Source organism: Gymnoscopelus microlampas (assembly GCF_963454915.1).
Source record: "Gymnoscopelus microlampas genome assembly, chromosome: 7".
Lineage (NCBI taxonomy): Eukaryota > Metazoa > Chordata > Actinopteri > Myctophiformes > Myctophidae > Gymnoscopelus > Gymnoscopelus microlampas.
This window is the reverse complement of record NC_139944.1, coordinates 40,302,151-40,324,027: the sequence shown is the minus strand read 5'-3', so window position 1 is coordinate 40,324,027 and position 21,877 is coordinate 40,302,151. Positions and strand designations below refer to the sequence as shown.

Here is a 21,877-nt window from a genome sequence, read left to right as displayed (position 1 = left end):
ACCGCACACATCGCTGAACCAATGGTAGCCCACGGATGTTTCCTCTGTGGATTTACAATCTGCCCCTCTATGCCACATATCATCCGCACTACAGGGTCTTCACTGACCGAGCCACGGCCCCACTCACCCTCATGACGCTACGCCACTTAAACGTGCGGCAGCATGCGCTGGGTTGCCAGGTTTGCACAGCCTGCGCCAGAAACAAGCAACCACCTTCATGAAAAAAAAAAAAACCCCGAAATGGTCCGCAATGTTCCAGGGGTGTCCCCGCGCGTCCCAACACTCCACAGGGGGTCAGTGGACCATCAGGGGGTCCGCGGACCCCCTGAAACATAACAAATATTATTTCTTCAAATTTTTTCCTTTTTCAAAAAAAAATTTCCACAGTTTCACTCCGGCGATTTGGGTCCCCCAATATACACACGGCCACGCTGGGCCCCGTGCGCGGCTGGGGTTGAGGGGGGCGTAGCCCCCCGAAACTCTAGTATATTATATACGTATATATACCCACACACTATACAGTGTGTATATATATACACACACACACACACACACACACACACACACACACACACACACACACACACACACACACTCTCACTGTGTATATATACAGTATACGCTCTGTGTGTGTGTGTGTGTGTGTATATATATTATATATATAGAGGTCAGAGGTCGCGCTAGGATTTTAAGGAGTTTTATGTATTAATGACAAGCAGGTGCGTAAGTGCAGCCTAACGCATAATATTTTGGATTGAACTATTTTAACATAAACAAGTAATATATTATTAATATTAATATACACACATGTGCAGGTTAATCTTGCACAAATACATTAATAAGCTACATTACCATTTGTGCATTGAGCACATGCTTGCGTTTCTCAATAATCAATTGCGAGTTGGTGTTGGCTAGACTGTACTCTCGCATCTCGACCACACTCTCGCATCTCATCGCAATCAATTGCGTTTGAACACATTTTCTAATCAAAGGGCACTGCAACAAAAATGGGCACTTCAGATTAATCCTTCATAACGTGGCTCAGCTGACCTGTTAAGGCAATAAATTATAGCCTACTCACAGGTTATACTGTAGCTAATAGGCATCCATGCCAGCTTTGGGAAATGTATTTTCAGGTCAGGATACCAATTTTATCCAATCAGGATAGAGAACTCAGTCAGGATACAGATTAAACATGTAAAATTGGAAGTGATGACACAAAGAAATGAGCAGACAAAGCTGGAACACTATAAGAATTAAGCTGATAAATGGGTACTCTCTCCTGATTGGCTGAAATGTTGTCACCTACCTCAAAATATATTTTCTGTTTATTAAAGAACTTGAGAGACAGGGGGACTTCTGTGACTGAACAAACACTCTATAACAATGATCACTATAAGAATATAGTGCTTTGACCGTTTAACAAAAAACTTGTTGTTTTAACCAAAAAATATCACTTACCCTACCTTTAACAGGAAATACAGTATGTGTAACTTAACAGCGTGTGTGTGTTTGTGGGGGAGAGAGAGAGCTTGCAAAGTAGAGGATTTGAAATGTGCCAGATTTGCGGTGATAATTATTATAATGAACTGCTGTGTCATTGTCAACCGGTCAGGATATCCGGAGAGATTTATATTTCCGGTCTTTGTCATAAACAATCGGTCAAAACCGGCAATTACCGGACTAACGCGACCTCTGGTATGTATGTATATGTGTATATGTATATACTGTATGTATATGGCCTATATATTTCCCCCCCTTTTTTTTCTACTGACTGGAATCAGGGTTTAATGGCAGCAAGTGCATGCTCATTTTCATTGGGGTTTTCTGACTAAAGGTTAATTTATTCAGCAAAAGAGTGTCGTGCAAACTGTTGTGTAATTTCTGTTGAGCAACATGTTGTGTGATAATTTTTCGCCAAAGCATAAATTGGCATTAATGTTACCAAAGGGATATCCATAAAGTGAATTGGCACATTGCGAAGTAATAACTTATATCAGAGAATATTTAACTTTGATTTACATTTACAACATTTATATTGCACCTTATTTTATGGTAGTCTATGCATTTTATGAAAGATGTCCATTGTATTACTGACTGTTTCAGAGTCAAGACCTGACACCCATGTTGCTTGCATCATGTTTTAACAAACAAGAATAAATGAGAGAAATCTCACTTGCTGCTGCAGCTAGTTAGCCAAAGCAGGACAACCATTCAGAGTAGCCAGAAATATATTTCTGCATTTTATTTTTGATTACGATCAATTTAAGTGAATAGAACTGCTGGTAAGTATAACCTAAAAATGCAGATTATGCCATTTCATTATAGTACTGTAGAGCATTTGATTTTTTTTTTATACCAGAATACTAGATTGACAAGTACTTTCTCCTGACTAACATCTGTGTTTTAGTGAGTCAGTGTACAAAGTCTATCAATCTCATTGATAGGCAGGCTTTGTTTTTTCTTTTTTGCATGTACTCACACTAAAGCCTAATTTAGGCTTCAGCAAAACATGTTGTGCAACATCTCTTGACAGAAATAACCTATTTTCAACTGAAGAAAGTGTATTCTTTGTCCAGCAGCATTTTTGCTGAAGTGTGTTTTGGACTTAATATGTATATGAATGGATTATTAATCATTGTATGAACTAGGGGGGCTTTGGCCATCTTTTAAAGCAACCACTATCCTCAAGTCTTTAATTTTAGCTTCTGTGTGTTGTGTGAAACCTAAAACAATGCAAATATTCTGTGTGACAGCCATTACCATTGGAACGGCATTGAATTTGTTGAACACAACAGTATGTACCTGGTTATGTTGAATGTGTTTTGCAGAAAGTACCCACCTATTTGTGTAGTTTTGTTTTTAACATGGATGTGTTTGTGCACAGTTTTACTAATGAATTCGCTTTTTTTTTAAACAAATCTTTTAAAAGTGACACTTGAATTTTATAGCATATTGTGAGCTGTGAAAATATGAAAACAAGTACATGAAAGCAGAATACAAATAATAACACTCTTACAGTGGATGGTTCTCTTGATTTTCGATTGTTACGTTTTTCTTCCTTTGTTCTCAGTTCGTCATTGATTGGTTGCTTCATAGAGCCAGATTTATACTTCATCATATGACAGTGTTGCGGACCAAACATAGCTTTAATATTTCTTTGTATGTAGAAGCTAACAATGCATCGACATACATTTGTTTGGTCCGCAACACCGTCGTACTCGTACTACAGATCATAAATTAGGCATTACAGAGAAGAAATGAGAACAATTTCTATACATCCACTCCACTCATCCTCCACTTATAGGCACTTTGAGGGGATTGCAGTTTCATCCCAGGAGATTTGATGATCAAAGTTATTCACTGCTCTCAATGAACTGTAAAATGGAGATGTGCTGCTAATTGTGTTGCACCTGGTCCCATAAGGTTTTCAGCAGCTCTTTAGTCGCTCTTAGTTGTGCTACCCAAAGTTTTCCATTACTTAACCCTACTGGCACATTTATATTGAGTGCTAAATGGACTGTTCATCGTAGAAGTTCCTACACTTATTCAGTACAGGTATCATGTTTTTTTGTCTTACCAAAATGGCTTTTAGACATGTTTTGTGAAATAAAGGAGTGGCATCTTTTCTTGTGTAAATATGTTTATTTGCTAGTGGTTAGCGGAAGAGTATTTCAGATATTTCCATGGCCAGGTCCAGACACTCTGTAGCCTGTATACATAACTCACAAATGGGATAGTCACATAAGCAGATGCACACACCCAGACAGCCACAACAGTCGGCGTGGTAGGGCGTGCCCATTAAAGGCTCCAGCGTGGCACTCTCACATCCACACAGGGTTGTTAGACAGACATTACACCCTCTCACTGCGGCCAACATACAGTCCAGTGGCTGGCAGAACAGGCATGCCAAGAGGAAGGATGCACATGGATCTCATGGAAAGAAAGAAAGGTTGTGAACAGGAGAGGGGACAGACTAGGTGAGAAGAGAGCTTCAAATACAAGAAAGGGCACAATAGAAGCAGACGACAGTGAACAAATCTAACAGAAATGTATGGTTTGACCTCAAAATATACGTTTATTTGTTTCATCCAGAGTTAACCACTGAACATAGCTGTCTACAAGCTCACACTGAGTCCCATATGACACATTATGAGCTTGTAGATATGCTATTGTGGGGATTTTTCTATTAACATTTTTGATAATATTTTTTTGGTGCCTATAATGACATGCCCAAAATAGGGACGCCACATTGAAAGTGGTTAAGTGTTCTTACCATCCACATCTGATTGCTGGGTCTGGGCTTTAGATGTGTTGATGCTGCGCTGGTTCCTGCTAATCGATGTGCATGACTGACTCATTTCATAAACTGAGCAGTGGCCTTTGGAAGATGGCAGCAGTGAACATAGAGGATTGGGTTGGTCTTTCTCCACAGACAAAGATGGCAGCAGTGAACATAGAGGCTTTGGTTGGTATTTCTCAATCTCCACAGACCAAGATGTCAGCTGTGAACATAGAAGCTTGGGTTGGCCTTTTTCCACAGACCATGGCAGCTGTGAACATAGAGGATTGGGTTGGTCTTCCTCCACAGACCAAGATGGCAGCAGTGAACATAGAGGCTTTGGTTGGTCTTTCTCAATCTCCACAGACCAAGATGGCAGCAGTGAACATAGAGGCTTTGGTTGGTCTTTCTCCACAGACCAAGGGCCGCAGATGATCAATGTTCTTCTGTTGTCTCCACATGTTGTAATATTTTGCTGAATTTCAGAATCAGCTGGGATTGTTGAACCTACTGATAAAGAGAATCATGGTGGACAGACAATAGAGGTTTAGTGCCTATTGGTGTGTGCAGCATATTTGTTCATATTGAGAGAATAAGTTGCATAGATATACCGTGACATGAGGTTTGGTAGAAGCTTTCATTTACAGGGATGTCAGTTAAAGACATTTTACTCTCATGAGGTGTCTCCTCTGACAAAAGTGTATATTCAGTCATTGACTCTGTAAAAAGTAACAATCGGTGTCATTGTGAGGTAAGGTTATCATCATTGAATGGCTACACACTAATATCCTCAGTGTTAAGTCAACCAGACTGACCCATGTGTACAACACACTATCCATTTGTAACACTGAGTTACAAGTGGATAGATTATCAGAATCAAAGAATTGACTGTGTTGCCATAGCATTATAATATTAAACACTTTACAGCATGGAACTTTTCCATGTTTGGAGTCATTTATAAGCTATTTATTGTAAACATACCTGTTTGACTCATTGTGGAGTTATGCAGTGTATTTGGTGAGCTCAAATCTTCTGTACGTGAATCACACAATGTTGGTTTGTCGTCATTTTCCTCATCCATGAACACAATGTTGTCATCCATCTGTTCCATCATGGTATCCACTTAAATATATCACCACCTTCAATGTCTCGGAAAAACATGAAGGATAACCAATCAAGGGGGTGTCGAGGATAGGCCTACATTCTTTCAAAATAACCTGCAAGATGTGATAGATAAAAGAGAAAAGAAAAACTCAGTCAAAACAATAGACTAAATTTGATTTTATTTATTTACTTTGTCAAAGCAATACAAAAAAAGGCCTGGTAGAAGCCCAAAGGGCTTATACAAGGCCTATTCCTATGTATAACACGATACAAATATTAATAGAACATGATTTGTAAACAACAAATTAGCCAACAATGTTGGCACGCATGACTATATAGAATTAGAAATGACATGATTGCAGTATAAAAATATAAATCTACAAAATAGTAGAAATACATGATTATACCTGATTACCAATGACAAGATTACTGATAATTAGCCAACATAGTTGACTTAACAGGGTGTCAAATCCATAGCAAACAGGGAATAGACAAAAATAAGCCAAACAAAAACGTTATCAGGGAATGTGTGATAATGAATGTGACATTATGTGACTTGGTCAATCAGAACATCCTTCAATTTGTTATATAGCTAGTAACTACAATTGGTTATAGGGACATCAACCATACAAATTCCTAAATGTATTTTCTCTCTTAATTCTTAATTCACCACAACATAATGAACAGTCTGTAGATTCTTAGACATTTGGTTGTAGGCCTACAGCTCTGTTTCAATTTACATTTCTAAAAGCCTAAACCACTGCATTTAGTAGGCTATTAAGCATATTAGAAATTTGAAACCTCTGTTACCAGTCCTGCAGTGTCCCTCAGTGAGGCTTTATATTATGCTGTATTATTTTCAAATTTTCATCCCGTCACAAAGCTGCATCACACATACTGTTCTCCTGGAGCTATAACTGGGAGGACAAATAAACTCTCAAATGAATCTGTTTGTTCAACAGGGTTCATAGTTTGGGGTAGGCTATATAAGCTATGCATTAGATTATGTGCAGAATTAATTAGAATCACTGTGGTCTATGGTGAAATGCCCCATAATGCATATCAATCAATGAATTTAAAGCTACAATCCGAACAGGTACAGAAGTCCTGAGTTCAAAGCCATGCAGATGTTCTTTTTATATTTGATTACCCTATGGTAACTCTGTCATACAAATTGGTTAACTATTGTTTTATTGATTAAAATAGGTGCCAGATTCGGCAGATTGTAAGCTTTAAGCAAACCATTCTTCATCCACTAAGTATAACTTAAATGTTTGTCATGCTGTATCGACCTAACCAGACCCACAATGAGATCTTTACTGTGAAGCCTGTCAGCAAAAAGTAATCCTTTATTGGAAAATGCAGAGATGTTGATATATTATTAATCACCTTTTGGAAAACAATTAGAATGTGGATAAAGACCCACAGACAGAAATGCTGATGTAAGATATTTGAGGATGGAGATGCAGAGATCCTGTACACTTCCTCTGATTGTGTCCTTGGCTGTGGGTGCTGAGCTACAGTCAATACTTAGGGAGGAAAAAAACTCCAGATGAGTGGAAATAGTGCCACTGCCACATCATGATACTCTGGTGAAGACAGTTATGTGGAAACACGTAGCACAATAATTAATGTGAATCTGAGATAAAAGTCTTGCAGTTTTATTTTGGAGTGCCACCATTTCTTTTTTTTAATATATATATTTAAGTTGCTGTTGCATTATGCAAGTAAGTATATGACCAGAAAATAGTAATGAACAACTAATACTGACGCTGATTAATATGTTTGAAGTGCATAAAGCAAAAGTAAAATATATTCATAAAGGTATGTCATTCTAAAGCATAATGGTATTGCTGTAGCTATACAGATTATCTCTTTAAAATAACCTCTCAACTGATTGTTGATCCTCTTTGAGGTTTGCGGAAAAACAAATGAATTCAAACAACCACAAGATCCCTTGAAATTCTTAAGATATTATTCAAATCTATATATTTTTTGCATGATGTGACTATAAGAAGCATAAATTCACACATGTTCATAACTCCCCTTATGTTGTCCAATATATGCAAAAACTCTTAAACAAATTGTACTTACAATTCACAACTTTGTGTATTAAAGGTTTTCCAATATTCATTCAATTCCAAATGTTATTAGCCAAAGAGTTCTCCTCCATTTATATATTTCCAACCTTGACATTTAGAAGCGATCGTCCTACTGCATCATAGTCTCTCCTTTGCTCCTTATGTCTCTCTCTTCCTCCTAGATTGTGTGTGTGTGTGTGTGTGTGTGTGTGTGTGTGTGTGTGTGTGTGTGTGTGTGTGTGTGTGTGTGTGTGTGTGTGTGTGTGTGTGTGTGTGTGTGTGTGTGTGTGTGTGTGTGTGTGTGTGTGTGTGTGTGTGTGTGTGCGTGTGTGCGTGTGTGCGTGTGTGTGTGTGTGTTTTGTGTGTGTGACTTTTATATTCAAATACTTTCATTATCATCATCCTCATCATCATTTTATTCATTTAATACCTCGGAAAAGACATTGAGGTACAGACATACAAAAAAATGCAGACGCAATTAAAATCAAATAGCATGGTGTCCTGACCAGGGTTTTCTTAGGGATGCTCGTGGAGCATTCCTGTGTTAGTTGTTCTAAGTGAGCGGGAAGGGTTGTAGTTAGATTATTGGTTGCCTTGTGCCAACATCAGTGTTTTGTACATGCCACCGGAAGCTAATGAAGGGAGTGGAAAAGGGGGGAGTAAGCATGCTGGGAGGCCAATAACTGGGAAGCCACTCCGTTATTAGACCCCAATTATAACTGAGAATATATTATTTAGCTTGCTATCCTTTCCTGTGCTTATTTTTATGCAAATTGAATGGCTGCTTGGTGCAGTCACTAGCTTTGGCTCAAGTGCGGTCCACTGTGTGAAAGGTTGTCAATAAAATGATAAAAAACAGACTCTAATGATGAGTGGAGATAATAGTCAAATGTGGCTTTTTTTCACAGCAACAGTGCACTTATTCAAGGCTTAGCCAGGCCCACCTTGTTTCTGGAATAAAATAAGTTATAAAGTTCAACAGAGAACCGGGGAGTGGCGCAACATTTCATAAAAGGTGCTTGCTTATCTAAAACTTTAAAATATTGGTAGTAAACTTAAAGTATGCTGGAACAGGGATGTTGACAGTGTCAGTGTTTCATTTTATTTTTTTCTCAAGTTTCTCAAGTTTCTTCTGGCCACTATAATGTGAACTAAACTAGTTCACCTGCTTTCTTATGCAAACAATGGGACAGTGGTCACTGGTCACTAACACCAAGACAAAACAAAACACCACAGGCAAGATAATTTTGTTTGTTAGTATTAAGTAAATTAAACTTGACTTGGACGTATTGTTCAGGTTGGTGCGATGATGTGAAATAAGTTGTGTAAAATAAAAATGTCATCTCATGAATGGTGCTATTAATTCACCCACATTTTTAAGGGTTGTGGTCTGTAGATCTAGTGATTGTCTTCATCAGAGATGTTGAACCTATATGGACAGCATCTCTTTCAGCTATGTTGATTGCTGTGTGAGCTTGTTTAGATGTATTAAATTCCTCCCTTTGTGTAAAAAAATGACATTTTGGTAGGGTGCCATTTTGAAACCTCTAAGAAATATACCATAAAATGTCCTAGGACAAAAAATAATTCATCTACATTAAAGTTGTGGTAAATATATATTTTAAAAATATTTTGTCCTGAATTTTGCATTCTACTATCATTTTGTGGGTTCTGTTTGTATCAATTCATTGTTATTATGTTGAGAAAATTTGCCCTGCATGACACCACATTCAAGGAAATTGAAATTATCCAATTTATGGATGGGAACTGTGCAACACTGAAAAGATAATGCTACAGCATAAGACTTTGCTCGTTTTGGCTACATCATTTCTTAACACTGACTGTACCCTACTGTTTCCTAATTTTGGTTTTGAAAGAGTTTCAAAATCACTTTACATTGTTTACTTCATCAGTGGCACAAAAAACAAGCAAACTCGTTTTTCTGTCTATAACTCTAAACCAGTGGTTTCAACCCTTTTCATATCAAGGTCCATTATTTATTGCGCATTCAGCCAAGGACCACCATTTGATGAGATTTAGCCTCTCAGACCCAAAACTTAGAGTATTTTGTTATCGATGGATAAGATTGTGTCTCAGTGCACTGAGACACAATCTTATCAATACAGACATGTCTGTATTGATCCTGGTACCATAGAAGAGATAACATGCAAACGTTGATCAAAATAGCAATTCTTAAGTAAACGTTTATAACCACTGTTATAAACTTTTAACTGGTAAAACACAAATTTGCGACCCTTTTCCCTTTTCACCTCACAACAACAACCTGTGGAACATAAAGGCATGGATGGAGGGGGAGGGTCATGGATGCAAGGGGGTGTGAACCCGTGTGGAACTAGCTAGGAAGCTTATTCAAAATAAAAGCTCACTGTGGTGATGGTTAAGAAGTTAATTATGCTCCTTCTAATGTTCAAATAAATAACAGATGTTTAAGTTTAACTTTTTATTTATTTCGATACAGCGTTAATAGGCTTTACGTGATGTGAACACTAAATAAAGAATTCAAGTAAATTACTTAAACCCTACTTGGCCATGGGCCATATGTACATGGGCCATGGAACAGAAAATAATCTTCTTTGGGTTAATGTTTTTTTTTTCTTCTTTCACCAACACATATTCAGAAATGTCAGATAACTGTTGGCTCAGAGGTATGGCTGCAATTTGTTCCGTACAGTTTCACTCTTAATTGGCCATTTTGTGGAATACTACTGCTGCTGCTGCTACTACTACAGTACCTAATAGCTAATAATAATAATAATAACAACAACATATTTTATTATTACATATTCCAAGCAAGATATACATGTATTTTTAATTATAAATACCTGTATTTTTCATTATGATACCTGTATGCTATTTTAACCACTTAACCACAAACTCCAACATCAGAATTGTGGAGAAAGCTTTGGCTGAAAATAGCCGATCGACAAGTTGCAGAAAAGAATAAAAACAGAAAATGTTCTAGTATTGAGCCCTGAGGGACTCCGTTACCCATATGGGGGTTAAGTCGTTAACAAAAGAAGGAAAGATAATAACAATATTATTACATTATTATTAGTTATGCATCTTATTTTGAAGTCTGCCACCGGAAATGGGAATTCGAGCGGCGGAGACTACAGAGAAAACACCTAATGGTGAAAACGCATTATTTACATCTTCCATCTTTCGTTTGCATGGTGTGATCCAAAACATTCAACCAAGCTTTAATAACATCAGTTTCTTTCTTTTAAACCAAGATGCTTTCCTTTCATTCGGTTTCATGCAGAAGAAAAGAAAACTCCAAAAGTTCCTAACAAACTATTTGAACGTTTTTCATTTGGTGGTTGTAAGAAAAAAGAAAAAAGAAATAGAAAGGGGAAAAAAATGTTTTAATGAGATTGAGATTTAATGAGAGTGAGCTTGGACACAGTCTTCATTGTTAAAGGTATAGGCCTGGAATATTTAACTTTTTGGTATGCATGCTCCTTAGATTATTGTTAGGCTATATTTCTCATTCATGCGTCGTCCTTTTAGTTCCATTATGATTATGACAGTGGTTTTCAACCCTTTTCATATCAATATCCATTATTTATTCCGCATTAATTGAGCCATGGACCACCATTTGATGAGATTTAGCCTCTCAAACCCAAAACTATTTTGTTGTCGTTGGATAAGATTTGGTCCACAATTCCATGCTGTATTGATGTTGGTACCATTAGGAGAGATAACAGGCAAACGTTGATCAAAATAACAATTCTTCTACATTCTCTAATTGTGTAGACTTCTTGTAAATTAAGTAATGCACAATAATTTACTCTTGAGAGAGTAAGATCTGGGTCTATTTGGTTACCAACTCTTCCATCATTTAGCAGGGGACCACCTGGAACCCCCTCAAGGACCACTGGTGGTCCCTCCCTGGACCACTGGTTGAGAACCACTGCATTGTGATTATTGTTATCCCCAGGTCTGATCATCAGCACCACTGTAGGATCATGCATTCTGCTGAGGGATGGGAGGAGTGCTCTGCGCTCGGAGAGGGCTGGAAACGCAAAGAAGTTGTCCGACGCTCAGGTTCTAGTGTTGGCCAGAAGGATGTTTATTACCTCAGGTATTAATGAGTCTGACCATCTAATGTCTCTTTTATTGATTGATTGATTGATTGATTGATTGAATACTTTATTTAAAAAGTGTAATGCAAATATAATACAGTGCTAAAAGGATTGAACCCAAGAAAGCACTATGAATGACTTGTTTCCATTGGGGTCCTGTGTATTCAATTCACTGAAACATTTAGTGACAGACAAATATACAGTACGCAAAAACATTATGTAAACGACTTATATGTGATAATATATGACTTATAACGGAAAATATGTGCATATGGCATTTCTGGTGATAGGCTTGAATTGTTTTACTTAGGCCAAACCTGCCATATATATATATATATATATATATATATATATATATATATATATATATATATATATATATATATATATATATATATATATATAATCAAATGCATAATAGATAACGTAGAAATATGCTATTGCCTGCCATTCTAATTGTTTTTCTCTTCTTACAGTCCAAACGGTGACAGACTGAGGAGCCGTATAGAATTGGCGTCAATACTGGAGGGCCATGTTGATTTGTCATTGTTTGAGTACAAATCAGGAAGTTTCCTCAGCAGTGGTGAAGTGGAAAGCAGAGTGAAGGTACTGAGATGTTTGGCCACTTGACTGTATACATTTTCTTATGCTTTCTGTTTTTCTTTTCTTTTCTTTAAAAAAAAAAATGATTTATGTTTGTTCCACCCACAGCGTTGGCGGTCAGTCACCACTGTAGGTGCAACTGTTTGGGTGTTTTCCATTCTATGCCAGAATTCTGTCATCCTAGAATTGCCCCACAGCAAACTTGTTCAAGATTAATGTTGCCTATAGAATCGATTATCGACTGGTGAGTCTCAGACTTCCTGACAACCAAACAAAAATGCATTCAGCTGGGACCCTACTTTGCAGACCCCTCACTCTGTAAGAAGCAGTTTGTTTTGTGTTGTAGTTGCAGTCCCAATGGATTATATGGATGAAAGTATTTTTTGACTAAAGGGATTGGGTTAATTATCTTTAAATATATATATATTTAGCCTTTTTTTTTAAATAACATCCAAAATCTCTTCTCCAAGTAAGACTGGGTTGGTAAAAAGAAAATTACAGCATAACAGTAAAAAACAGCGGGAAAAGTACATTTACTCGAGGACTGTACTTACTGTAAGTACAATTTTGAGGTATTTTTACTTTACTGGAGTATTTCCAATTTCAGTACTTTTACTTCTACTCCACTACATCTCGAATGCAAATATTGTACTTTTCCTCCACTACAATTATTTAAAAACTTTTTAGTTACTAGTTACGAAAACCATGATGAACATTTCGGCCATTTGAAAATAGCCGATCTACAAGCTCACAATGTGTCGCGATGCAATGCATTGTGAGCTTGTAGATCTGCCATTTTCAAAAGATTGTTATACATTTTAAAATTTCTACATTGCAGTATTGATACTTTTACTTAAGTCAAAAACCGTGAATACTTTTTCCACCTGGTAAAATAAAAAATATACAATAGAATCCAGTAGTAGGCGGTAATGAGTCGACATTGGAAGTCAACTGGCATAATAGTCAATGAAGAAGACTGCTGGCCAATAGTGCAACAGATAACGAGTCCATCCGGTGGCGGCGGAGAGGAGCTTCTCTAACTAAACAAGCTAACCGTACCTTCCAGCCGGCATCTGACAAAAACACAGACATCTAATGACTGGCTGACTCGATCGTTTATTTAATCGGATATTTATTTGCTGTCGTTCCAAAGGACCAAGTCGATCTCAAAATGGTAACAAACAAAAACATTCCTTCGCTACAACGTTACCATTGTTTAAATGCTAAGCTAACGCTAAGTTAGCCATGTACAGGTTTTAATGACAGGATCTGTGTAAAACAAAATAACATACTAATAATGCAACATCATTAATGAAAGTCAGTCGCGTCGTTAGCTCTGCTTTGGTAAGAAAATGTGCAATAACTGTTTGTTAAGTCTTTTGCTAATGATAATGTTGAGTGTGTAGCTAACTTTAGCAGCTAACGCGGTACGTGTGTAAACAAAGTAAGCAGCAGCTGCAGGGATGGCCTTCAACTGTAGCTAACGGAGCTAAATGACAGATACGCAGTGTGTGGTGGAAGAAGTATTCAGATATTTTGCTTTAGTAAAAGTATCAGTACTGCAATGTAGATATACTCTGTTGCAAGTAAAAGTCCGGAATTGAAAATTGACTTGAGAGTAAAAGTATTGGTAACAAAATTTACTTGAGTATCAAGAGTAGAAGTACTCATTATGCACATAGTCCCATTTCAGGTTTCAAAATGTATAAAAAATCTTATCTTATTAGTCATATCTAGCTCACAACGTGTTGTGAGCTTGTAGATCGCCTATTTTCAAATAGCTGAAATATAAAATAAGGTTTAGTTGGTTAATATATGTTTTGTCTTAATAATCAAAATCTGCAAAGTAACTAGTAACGAAAGTTTTCAAATAATTGTAGCGGAGTAAAAACTACAATATTTTCCTCTGAGATGTAGTGGAGTAAAAGTGTTGGAAATTGGAAATACTCATGTAAAGCACAAATACCTAAAAATTGTATTTAATACAGCATTTGAGTACATGTACCTGATGACAGATGCGTACTAACAAGTAATTAATAGTCACTGTTTGTTTAAAAAAAATCGCAGAAAGTGTTGATTCGTGAAAACGGAGCTTATTTTCATAAGGTAATCTAATCTAAAACTCAATGCAGAAATTCCATTGGAAATCTGCAGTGGGAACCCATGATAGGAGTAACTTCTGGGCTTACCTACAAAAATATGTCAACCACTGCATCACTCCATAGAGCACTGGTTCTCAAACATTTTCATGTCAAGTACCCCCTAAATTAGACTCATAGAAGAGAAGATTATTGTGTTAAATAAAACAACAACAATCAAGATTTTTAAAATGTACAAGCTTGTAGCGTGGCACAAAGTGATGCGCTGTGAGCTTGTATATATGCAATTAATTTTTTTATTAGCCAACCCTTAAAATATGGATAGAGTGGTTAAAATGATAGTGATCCTGTATTAACAAATTTTGCTGGGGACACCCTGGAACGCTCCCAAGCACCCCTGGGAACCACGTATAGAGAATGCTATCTAGATGATGTGGTAGTGATAGATAGAACTCTGTGCTATTGATACTGTATAATTGAGGGTAGAAAGACTAGGAGTCAATTATGGCTATTTTCATTCAGGTACAGTACTACACAGACTACAGAGTGGTGCAGTACCGAAAAGGACTGGTGCTTTTGGAAAAGGACGTGGCACGTGTCCTTTCAGTGAGCTGTCTATTAATGTGGGCATTACTGGGCAGGGAACTTAGTGTCAACATCATAACATGTTATTAACTTGCTTTAAGCAGTAAGAAAGAACTTAATAAAATAAAGGCCAAGGATTTAGCGATGATGCCACTGGACAAGATGATGATGATGTGATGCATACTTTTCTGTTTTTCAGGACAGTGAAATGTCTGACACAGACCCTATGCCCTCAGGGCCTCGGGGCAGTAGCCTAGAGGGGGAAAATGCACCACTTTACTGTATATGCCGGAAACCGGATATCAACTGCTTCATGATGTAAGTTTATGCTACTGGTTTTGTTCTCATTAATGATTTATTTTGTGCAGATACTGTGACGCTCACACATTTGTATCTCTTGTTGAAAGTGGCTGTGATAATTGCAATGAATGGTTCCACGGGCACTGCATCAATGTCACTGAGAAAATGGCCAAGGCGATCAGGGAGTGGTACTGCATGCGATGTAGAGGTGACTAATTTTCCCATATCTCAATATGATATTTCCGAATGTCATGCTTTGAACATTTTCATCATTTCATTCAAATAATGACTTGTTTTCCCGTTCCCTAGGTAAGAACTCTTCACTGGAGATAAAGTATCGCTCAAAGAAAATCCGCGAGAAGGACGTTGATTCGGATAGATATGAAAAATACAGCAATCCAAGTACTCCTGAATACAAGGGTGAGAGGCGACGTGGATCAAAAGTAAGTATATTTCATAAAATAAAATAAACCTGCCCTACTACAACTATTTAACTCTCATATGAATTGCTTCATGCGATGTAAAAACTGGCACCTCTGCCAAAATAATAAAGCTCCCTTGAAAAATGGTTGGTCATATGTAGATAATGGAAATTTAATGAAGAAATTAGTACTAGTCGTATATTGTCACATGCAATACAGTAGTATTATAGGTAGTTAGTTAATTCTTTGTACTTCATTCTTCTCAACAGTGTGCATAATAATAAAATATTTTCTGCACTACTGAGATAAAAAAAACACTAACAATTTGGTATGCTATTACAAACATTTTAGATGACAAATTCAACTTTAACAGTAATTAGTAGGTTTGGAAGACAATGCTTCCATGCATCAAGTAATCAATGACAATGAACTGATGTCTGTGTTTCCTCTAAGGTAAAGCGCTCTGTCCGCATGTGTGGGGAATGTGAGCCCTGCAGAAGGACTGAAGACTGTACCCACTGTGACTTTTGCAAGGACATGAAGAAGTTTGGTGGCCCAAACAAAATAAGACAGAAGTGTCGGTTCAGACAGTGTGAGGTTAGAGCCAGGGTAAGGTTCTTCCTGACATGAAGACATCTCTTATTTCTTCTTTTTATATAGAATAATTTGAGGCCTTAAAGATGGGGACATTTTGACCACTATACATTTGGCATGGCCAATTCTAACCTTGTTAGAATGAAGTTGCGGGTCATTTAACATGCACTTTAGTCACCCATTGCAAAAACTTCAAAAAATAAAGACATGACAGTTTGGTCAAAACATAGCAATATCAATTGTATATAAACATAGACCATCTTTTTCCTACTTTAATCTTTTAAAACCCACAGTGATGTTTATTGTGTTGGATTACTCAAATGTCAAGTATTGATTTCTGCAGTTCCCTATAAAAGTGTGTGACCTGTTGCTTCTTGACTTTGGTTCAGAAAATGCTGCGTGTGAAAGACGAGGAGTTTGCTTTGCAAGAGAGGCGGGGCAATCACCATAGACGCCGGCACTATTCGGACGACTACGACAGTGAGGCAGAGCTCTACCAGCAGTACAAGGCATCAGGGGAATATGACGACAATACGGTAGGAGAAGCAATAAAGCAGTGGTTCTCACCTGTCCAGGTCCATGTGGAACCCCCCCAAGGAACCCTGAGGGTCGCTGGACCCCACTTTGACAACCACTGCAATAAAGCAAAACAAATCACATTAAGACCCTCTTATTTTTATATACACCAAATCCAGGTCATTCTGTTAGTATAAGCTTGTGTTCCAGTTCCAATTTAGTCTGCTCATTTATTTGTTTGATCACTTCCAATTTCACTTTTTTTTCCTGATCCTGTATTAGTTGTCTCTCCTGATTTGATCAAATTGGTATCCTGACCTGAAAATGTATTTTCTGTTTACTAAAGAGCTGGAGAGACCTGGAAGACCCCTTTGTTTCTGAACAACACCTTTAATAAACTATTGTACTTATATGAGTTGTGCTGACTGAACTCTTGTCATGCAGCCCTGGCTCAGCGATGAGGATGACGAGCCTCCTTTCAGTCCTGTCATGCGTAAGAAAGCCGTGAAGGTGAAGCATGTCAAAAGACGAGAAAAGAAGTTCGACAAGAAGGTAATAAAATGTCTATTCACTTGTGCAAATGGCTATTTAGTTTGTACCTTGTGCATGTGTTTTGAAAAACGTACGGTACATTATTATTTTTTACTCGTCCATCAGAAAGAGTCACGACGCCACAAACAGAAGCAAAAACACAAGGACAAAGTCAGGCACAATGACAAGGTGGAGGGACGTGATAGTGGCGGTCAACGTCAGTGCCTGGGGCCCAGCTGTGTGGAGGCAGCACGTCCCAACTCTAAATACTGCTCTGAAGACTGTGGCATGAAGTTAGCTGCCAAGTAAGAACTTGGATGGGCTGGAAATATCTGTCTTTGTCTCTCTCTCTCTCTCTCTTTCAAGTTTGGTAGGTTATGCCTCTGTTGTAACAATGCTTCTTGGCAATAACTATTTTTTTGGTGCTGTATTTGTAAGGAACATGCATTTGTCGGATGAGCATAATCTCCCAAACCGAACTTTTTGTTCGATGTTTATGTAATACAACGATATACTAATAATGATGTGATAAATAAGCTATATTATACATTTATTTTGGGCAGTGACAGTAATTATCACTGAGAACAATTTGGTTTGAGTGAAGATTTATTTTATTTATTTTCTTCAGTAGTAATCTTATTTAGCCAGTGGGATGTTCTTTGGTTGACAGTACTTATTTTTCAACTCTTAGCATTACTTTCACATATTTATATCTTTCACTCTTTTTTCATGTGTGTACTAAGGCCTGTGAGAATTATTACCTAATATTACCTAATTAAAAATGATTTAAGATAATCACAATTATTCAGCTTAATCGTTAGTACATTATTTATTTTGATTACTGGTATCGGTCATTTCTTGGTATATTTGAGTTATTTGTTGTATTTGCCCGGTGCAATTTTTGTTCACACAGCCTAAAAAGCTAAACAGAAATGGGAAAAACACAATGAAATCGTTAATCGTAATTACTTGTATGACAATTAATCGTCAAGTAACATTTCATGATCTTGACAGCCCTTTGTGTGTCCTGTATATGTTTCCTTCAGTCGGATCTATGAGATACTCCCTCAGCGTATCCAACAGTGGCAGCAGAGCCCCTGCATTGCTGAGGAGCATGGTAAGAAGCAGCTTGAGCGAATCCGCCGAGATCAGCAGAACGCCCGCCTGCGCCTCACTGAGATGGAGCGACGCTTTCATGAGCTGGAGGGCATCATCGCTAAGGCCAAGCTACAGGTGGTGCAACAGGACGAGGAGGTGAGATGTAGCTTGTTGTAGTCTTAAACCCAGAAGGAACGGGTTCCCACACCGGATTTCCAGTGCTTTGTAGAAATTGCAGAAAATAAGATCTGTGGTTACATGAGCCTATGAGAGGACCTGTTTTCCAATTATATTCACCTGTTTCTTGGCTGTGTGTTTTCCACTTCCTGTCGGATTTCATTGGATATCATTAGTCATCTGACCGGTTTCATTGGATTTCATTGGATCAAAAGACAGGAAGTGGAACACAGTGAAAAGCCTAGGAAACAGGTGGATAAATTACACCCGTTAATATCTCATCAGCTGTTACGTGCTTTTCATATCTTTTTTTACTGGAAATTTTTAAAAGTGGTGATCATAATCTTGTTGAACAAAACATGTGAATATCATAAACCTTTGTTTTCTGCAGCACTTATTTTCTTAATTTATCCAAAACCCAATGCAAACACTGAAGCCCATAATCAAAGTCATTTCCATATTGTCCTTCAAAAATAAATCATCACTAGAACAGTCTGTGCTTTAACGAATGCAGCCTTCACATCATTACTTTTTTTGATGAATTGCAGGTGAATGAAGGGGATAGTGAGGACACAGATCTGCAGATTTTCTGTGTGTCTTGTAGTCATCCCATCAACCCAAAGGTGGCACTGAGACATATGGAGCGGTGTTATGCTAAGGTGATTCTATATTTTGAATAATGTACAGAGGGAAACTGGAGATAGAACATGACGTGCTTGTACACTAGAGATGTGCGGATGGCGGTTATATCTGTGGCATGGGCTGATTTTTACATACTAACAGCGGATCGGAGTGCAATAATACATAATAAGGAAAATATGAATTGTCTCTTCTTCCCATTCTGTAGAGCCGTGAGATTTGCATTTAATTTCGCCTTCTCATAGAACTGATTAATACGTTTTATGTCTGGGCAGGTGGCTGATCTGTATCTCATAGAAATAATGAATTCGGGTGAATAGCAGGGGGATGATTTATTTGTCATGTCAGAGCCCACCCGTGCATCTATATTGTACACTCACAAATGAAAGCTTGTATCTTCTTATTATTCTTACATGCATCATAAAGTCTCTGTTTTTCATCAACAGTATGAGAGTCAGACCTCTTTTGGTTCTATGTATCCGACAAGGATTGAAGGGTAAGATACAAATAATATAACATGAACACACAACATGGAATATATAAATGCTGTATATCCACACACTTTATATATGGTCTTTTTATCTGTCACTGAGATGCTGGACTATGTTATTTTCTTATCCAGAGCAACCAGACTCTTTTGTGACGTGTACAACCCCCAGAGCAAGACATATTGCAAAAGGCTCCAGGTTTTGTGCCCAGAGCATTCCAGAGACCCCAAAGTGGTAGGTTTAAGCAGAGCAATCAATTGCAACCAATTCTAAGGTTATTATTTTTCTGTTAAATCTGTACAAATTGTCACCTGCTGCAACTGTATTAGATAAAGTACTTTTTAACCTTTTCATTTGGTGGTTAGACCCCGGTAGATGAGGTGTGTGGCTGTCCTCTGGTCCGGAATGTGTTTGAGCTGACAGGAGACTACTGCAGGGTCTCCAAACGGAAGTGCAACAAGCATTACAACTGGGAGAAGCTGAGGAGAGCTGAGGTGGACCTGGAAAGAGTTAGGGTGGTAAGTCAAAACCATGTCTATGAGAGAGTTAACAATTATCTCCGCCAGGCCGGAATGGCAGGGCGGAAGTTATGTTTTCACCCCTGTTCCTGTGTCTGTGTCCATCCGCAGCTAATCTCGCAAATGACAACACCGGTTGTTATGAAATGTCTTGTGCATGCTGCCAGACAGCCAAGGAGCGAATATTTTCCACATGGTTTCACATCAGCCCATAATGATTTGTGCCTTTCCTATAACACTTTCCTGCTTAGCATGTTGCACAGAAAATGAACCCTAACGATTTGAGTAACTCCATGACCTTTCCTCTAGCGCCATCCTCAGGCCAAAATATCATCATTAAATACAGTATGTCCATAATCTAATTGGTAGATTGTAGAATGAACTTTTGGTGACCTCATGACCTTTCCTCTAGTGCCACCCTTAAGCCAAATTGTATTTGGTATCATTTTTATTTTCAGTTTTAAAGGTAATTTTCTATTATGGTACTTTTATGTAATGTTAAAGCTCTTGCTGGATTAATCATTCGGTGAATATTCTGGCACTAATAATTAAATGTTTAGTTAATAATAACCTTTCATTTTACCGATTTACCGGTATCCAGCTCTAAGGGTAGCAACGTTGGCCGGTTCAATACTTGGGTTGGGTACACTTCTGGTTGGGTATAGGGATCAACACTACTTTTTGGGGACTTTTTGACACTTTTTTTTATTTTTATTTTTGTGCTCACGAATAAACACAACTGTCCTATCCTTTCATGTCTCTCTCACAGTGGTACAAACTGGACGAGCTCTTTGAGCAGGAACGTAACGTCAGGACTGCTATGACCAACAGGGCTGGTCTGCTCGCTCTCATGTTGCATCAAACTATTCAGCATGACCCCGTGACGACTGATCTCCGATGCAACAAGGATAGATAGCCTGCATCTGTTACCCATGCTGTGCATAATATTGTACATAATGTGAGAGACTTGGCGCGATAAGAGATTTAACCATAGATTTTACCCCTTTACACCATTTTAAATACACTTTGGTAAATGAATTATTTTGGATTACTCTGTGCTGTACTGAATGCTAAATGGATATATTTTTCTCACTAGCTGTAGATTATGATTGAGTAAGAAATACTGTCTTTCTTATGATTGCCCATAATAAATACTATATGCAAACTTTAGGTTAATCCAGATCCTTCCTGTGTGAAGAATAAGGTATATTTATACTATCATTTTGAATTTCATGTGGGTCCAGGATATGGAGTTTCTCCAGCTTGGCCGTTTGGGGATTCAGGAGAAGTTATGGATTTATAAAGGTAATCATCAGTAGGCCTAGTAGCTGTTGCATCAAACTTGGCTATCACTGCCTTTTTGGCACAGTTTTTAAACCATGAGCACCTTTTATGAGCTTTAACTAAATAGACGTTGTGAAGGTCTTATAAATTATATGTTTGATGATTGCATTTTTTATTGAATATTTGCTTGATAATAACAGCTTGAGATTTTTTATTGAATATTTGCTTGATAATAACAGCTTGAGATATTGCTAAAATTCAGTATGAGGGAAAATCCATAATGCATCCATACAGGGCCGTCGCAGGGGGGGTGTAAGTGGGACTGAGTTACTAAAAAAGTGGTCTTTTTTTAAAGATTTTTTTTTTTAGGGGGGCCCACAGGAATCTTTTTCCCCATGGGCCCAGAATTTGGTGCTACGCCCCTGCATCCATAACAGCCCCCAGGGAAGA

General features: G+C 37.8%; 1 protein-coding gene across 2 annotated transcripts; it reads left to right on the top strand.

Annotated features, from left to right (window-relative positions):
* The first annotated feature begins 10,669 nt into the window (after positions 1-10,669).
* On the top strand, positions 10,670-21,313 carry cxxc1b (CXXC finger protein 1b). Of its 2 annotated transcripts, XM_084061357.1 has the most exons (16): positions 10,670-10,909; positions 11,429-11,572; positions 12,050-12,179; positions 15,060-15,178; positions 15,268-15,368; positions 15,470-15,603; positions 16,036-16,191; positions 16,566-16,712; positions 17,137-17,244; positions 17,350-17,528; positions 18,270-18,477; positions 19,047-19,157; positions 19,584-19,633; positions 19,760-19,859; positions 19,991-20,143; positions 20,913-21,313. In XM_084061357.1, exons 2-16 carry the CDS (start codon positions 11,457-11,459, stop codon positions 21,057-21,059), a joined length of 1,959 nt encoding a protein of 652 aa, XP_083917483.1. In that variant the 5' UTR covers positions 10,670-10,909; positions 11,429-11,456; the 3' UTR covers positions 21,060-21,313. The 2 variants fall into 2 exon arrangements, with proteins under 2 accessions (XP_083917483.1, XP_083917484.1); XM_084061358.1 differs by lacking the exons at positions 10,670-10,909; positions 11,429-11,572; positions 12,050-12,179 and adding an exon at positions 13,179-13,350.
* The last annotated feature ends 564 nt before the right edge of the window (positions 21,314-21,877 follow it).

Excerpts from the sequence above, each read along its gene's own strand:
- cxxc1b (XM_084061357.1), top strand. The coding sequence starts at position 11,457 with ATGCATTCTGCTGAGGGATGGGAGGAGTGCTCTGCGCTCGGAGAGGGC. Across the intron at positions 17,245-17,349 it reads AAAAGAAGTTCGACAAGAAG|AAAGAGTCACGACGCCACAA; the intron begins GTAATAAAATGT and ends CTCGTCCATCAG. Across the intron at positions 17,529-18,269 it reads GGCATGAAGTTAGCTGCCAA|TCGGATCTATGAGATACTCC; the intron begins GTAAGAACTTGG and ends TGTTTCCTTCAG.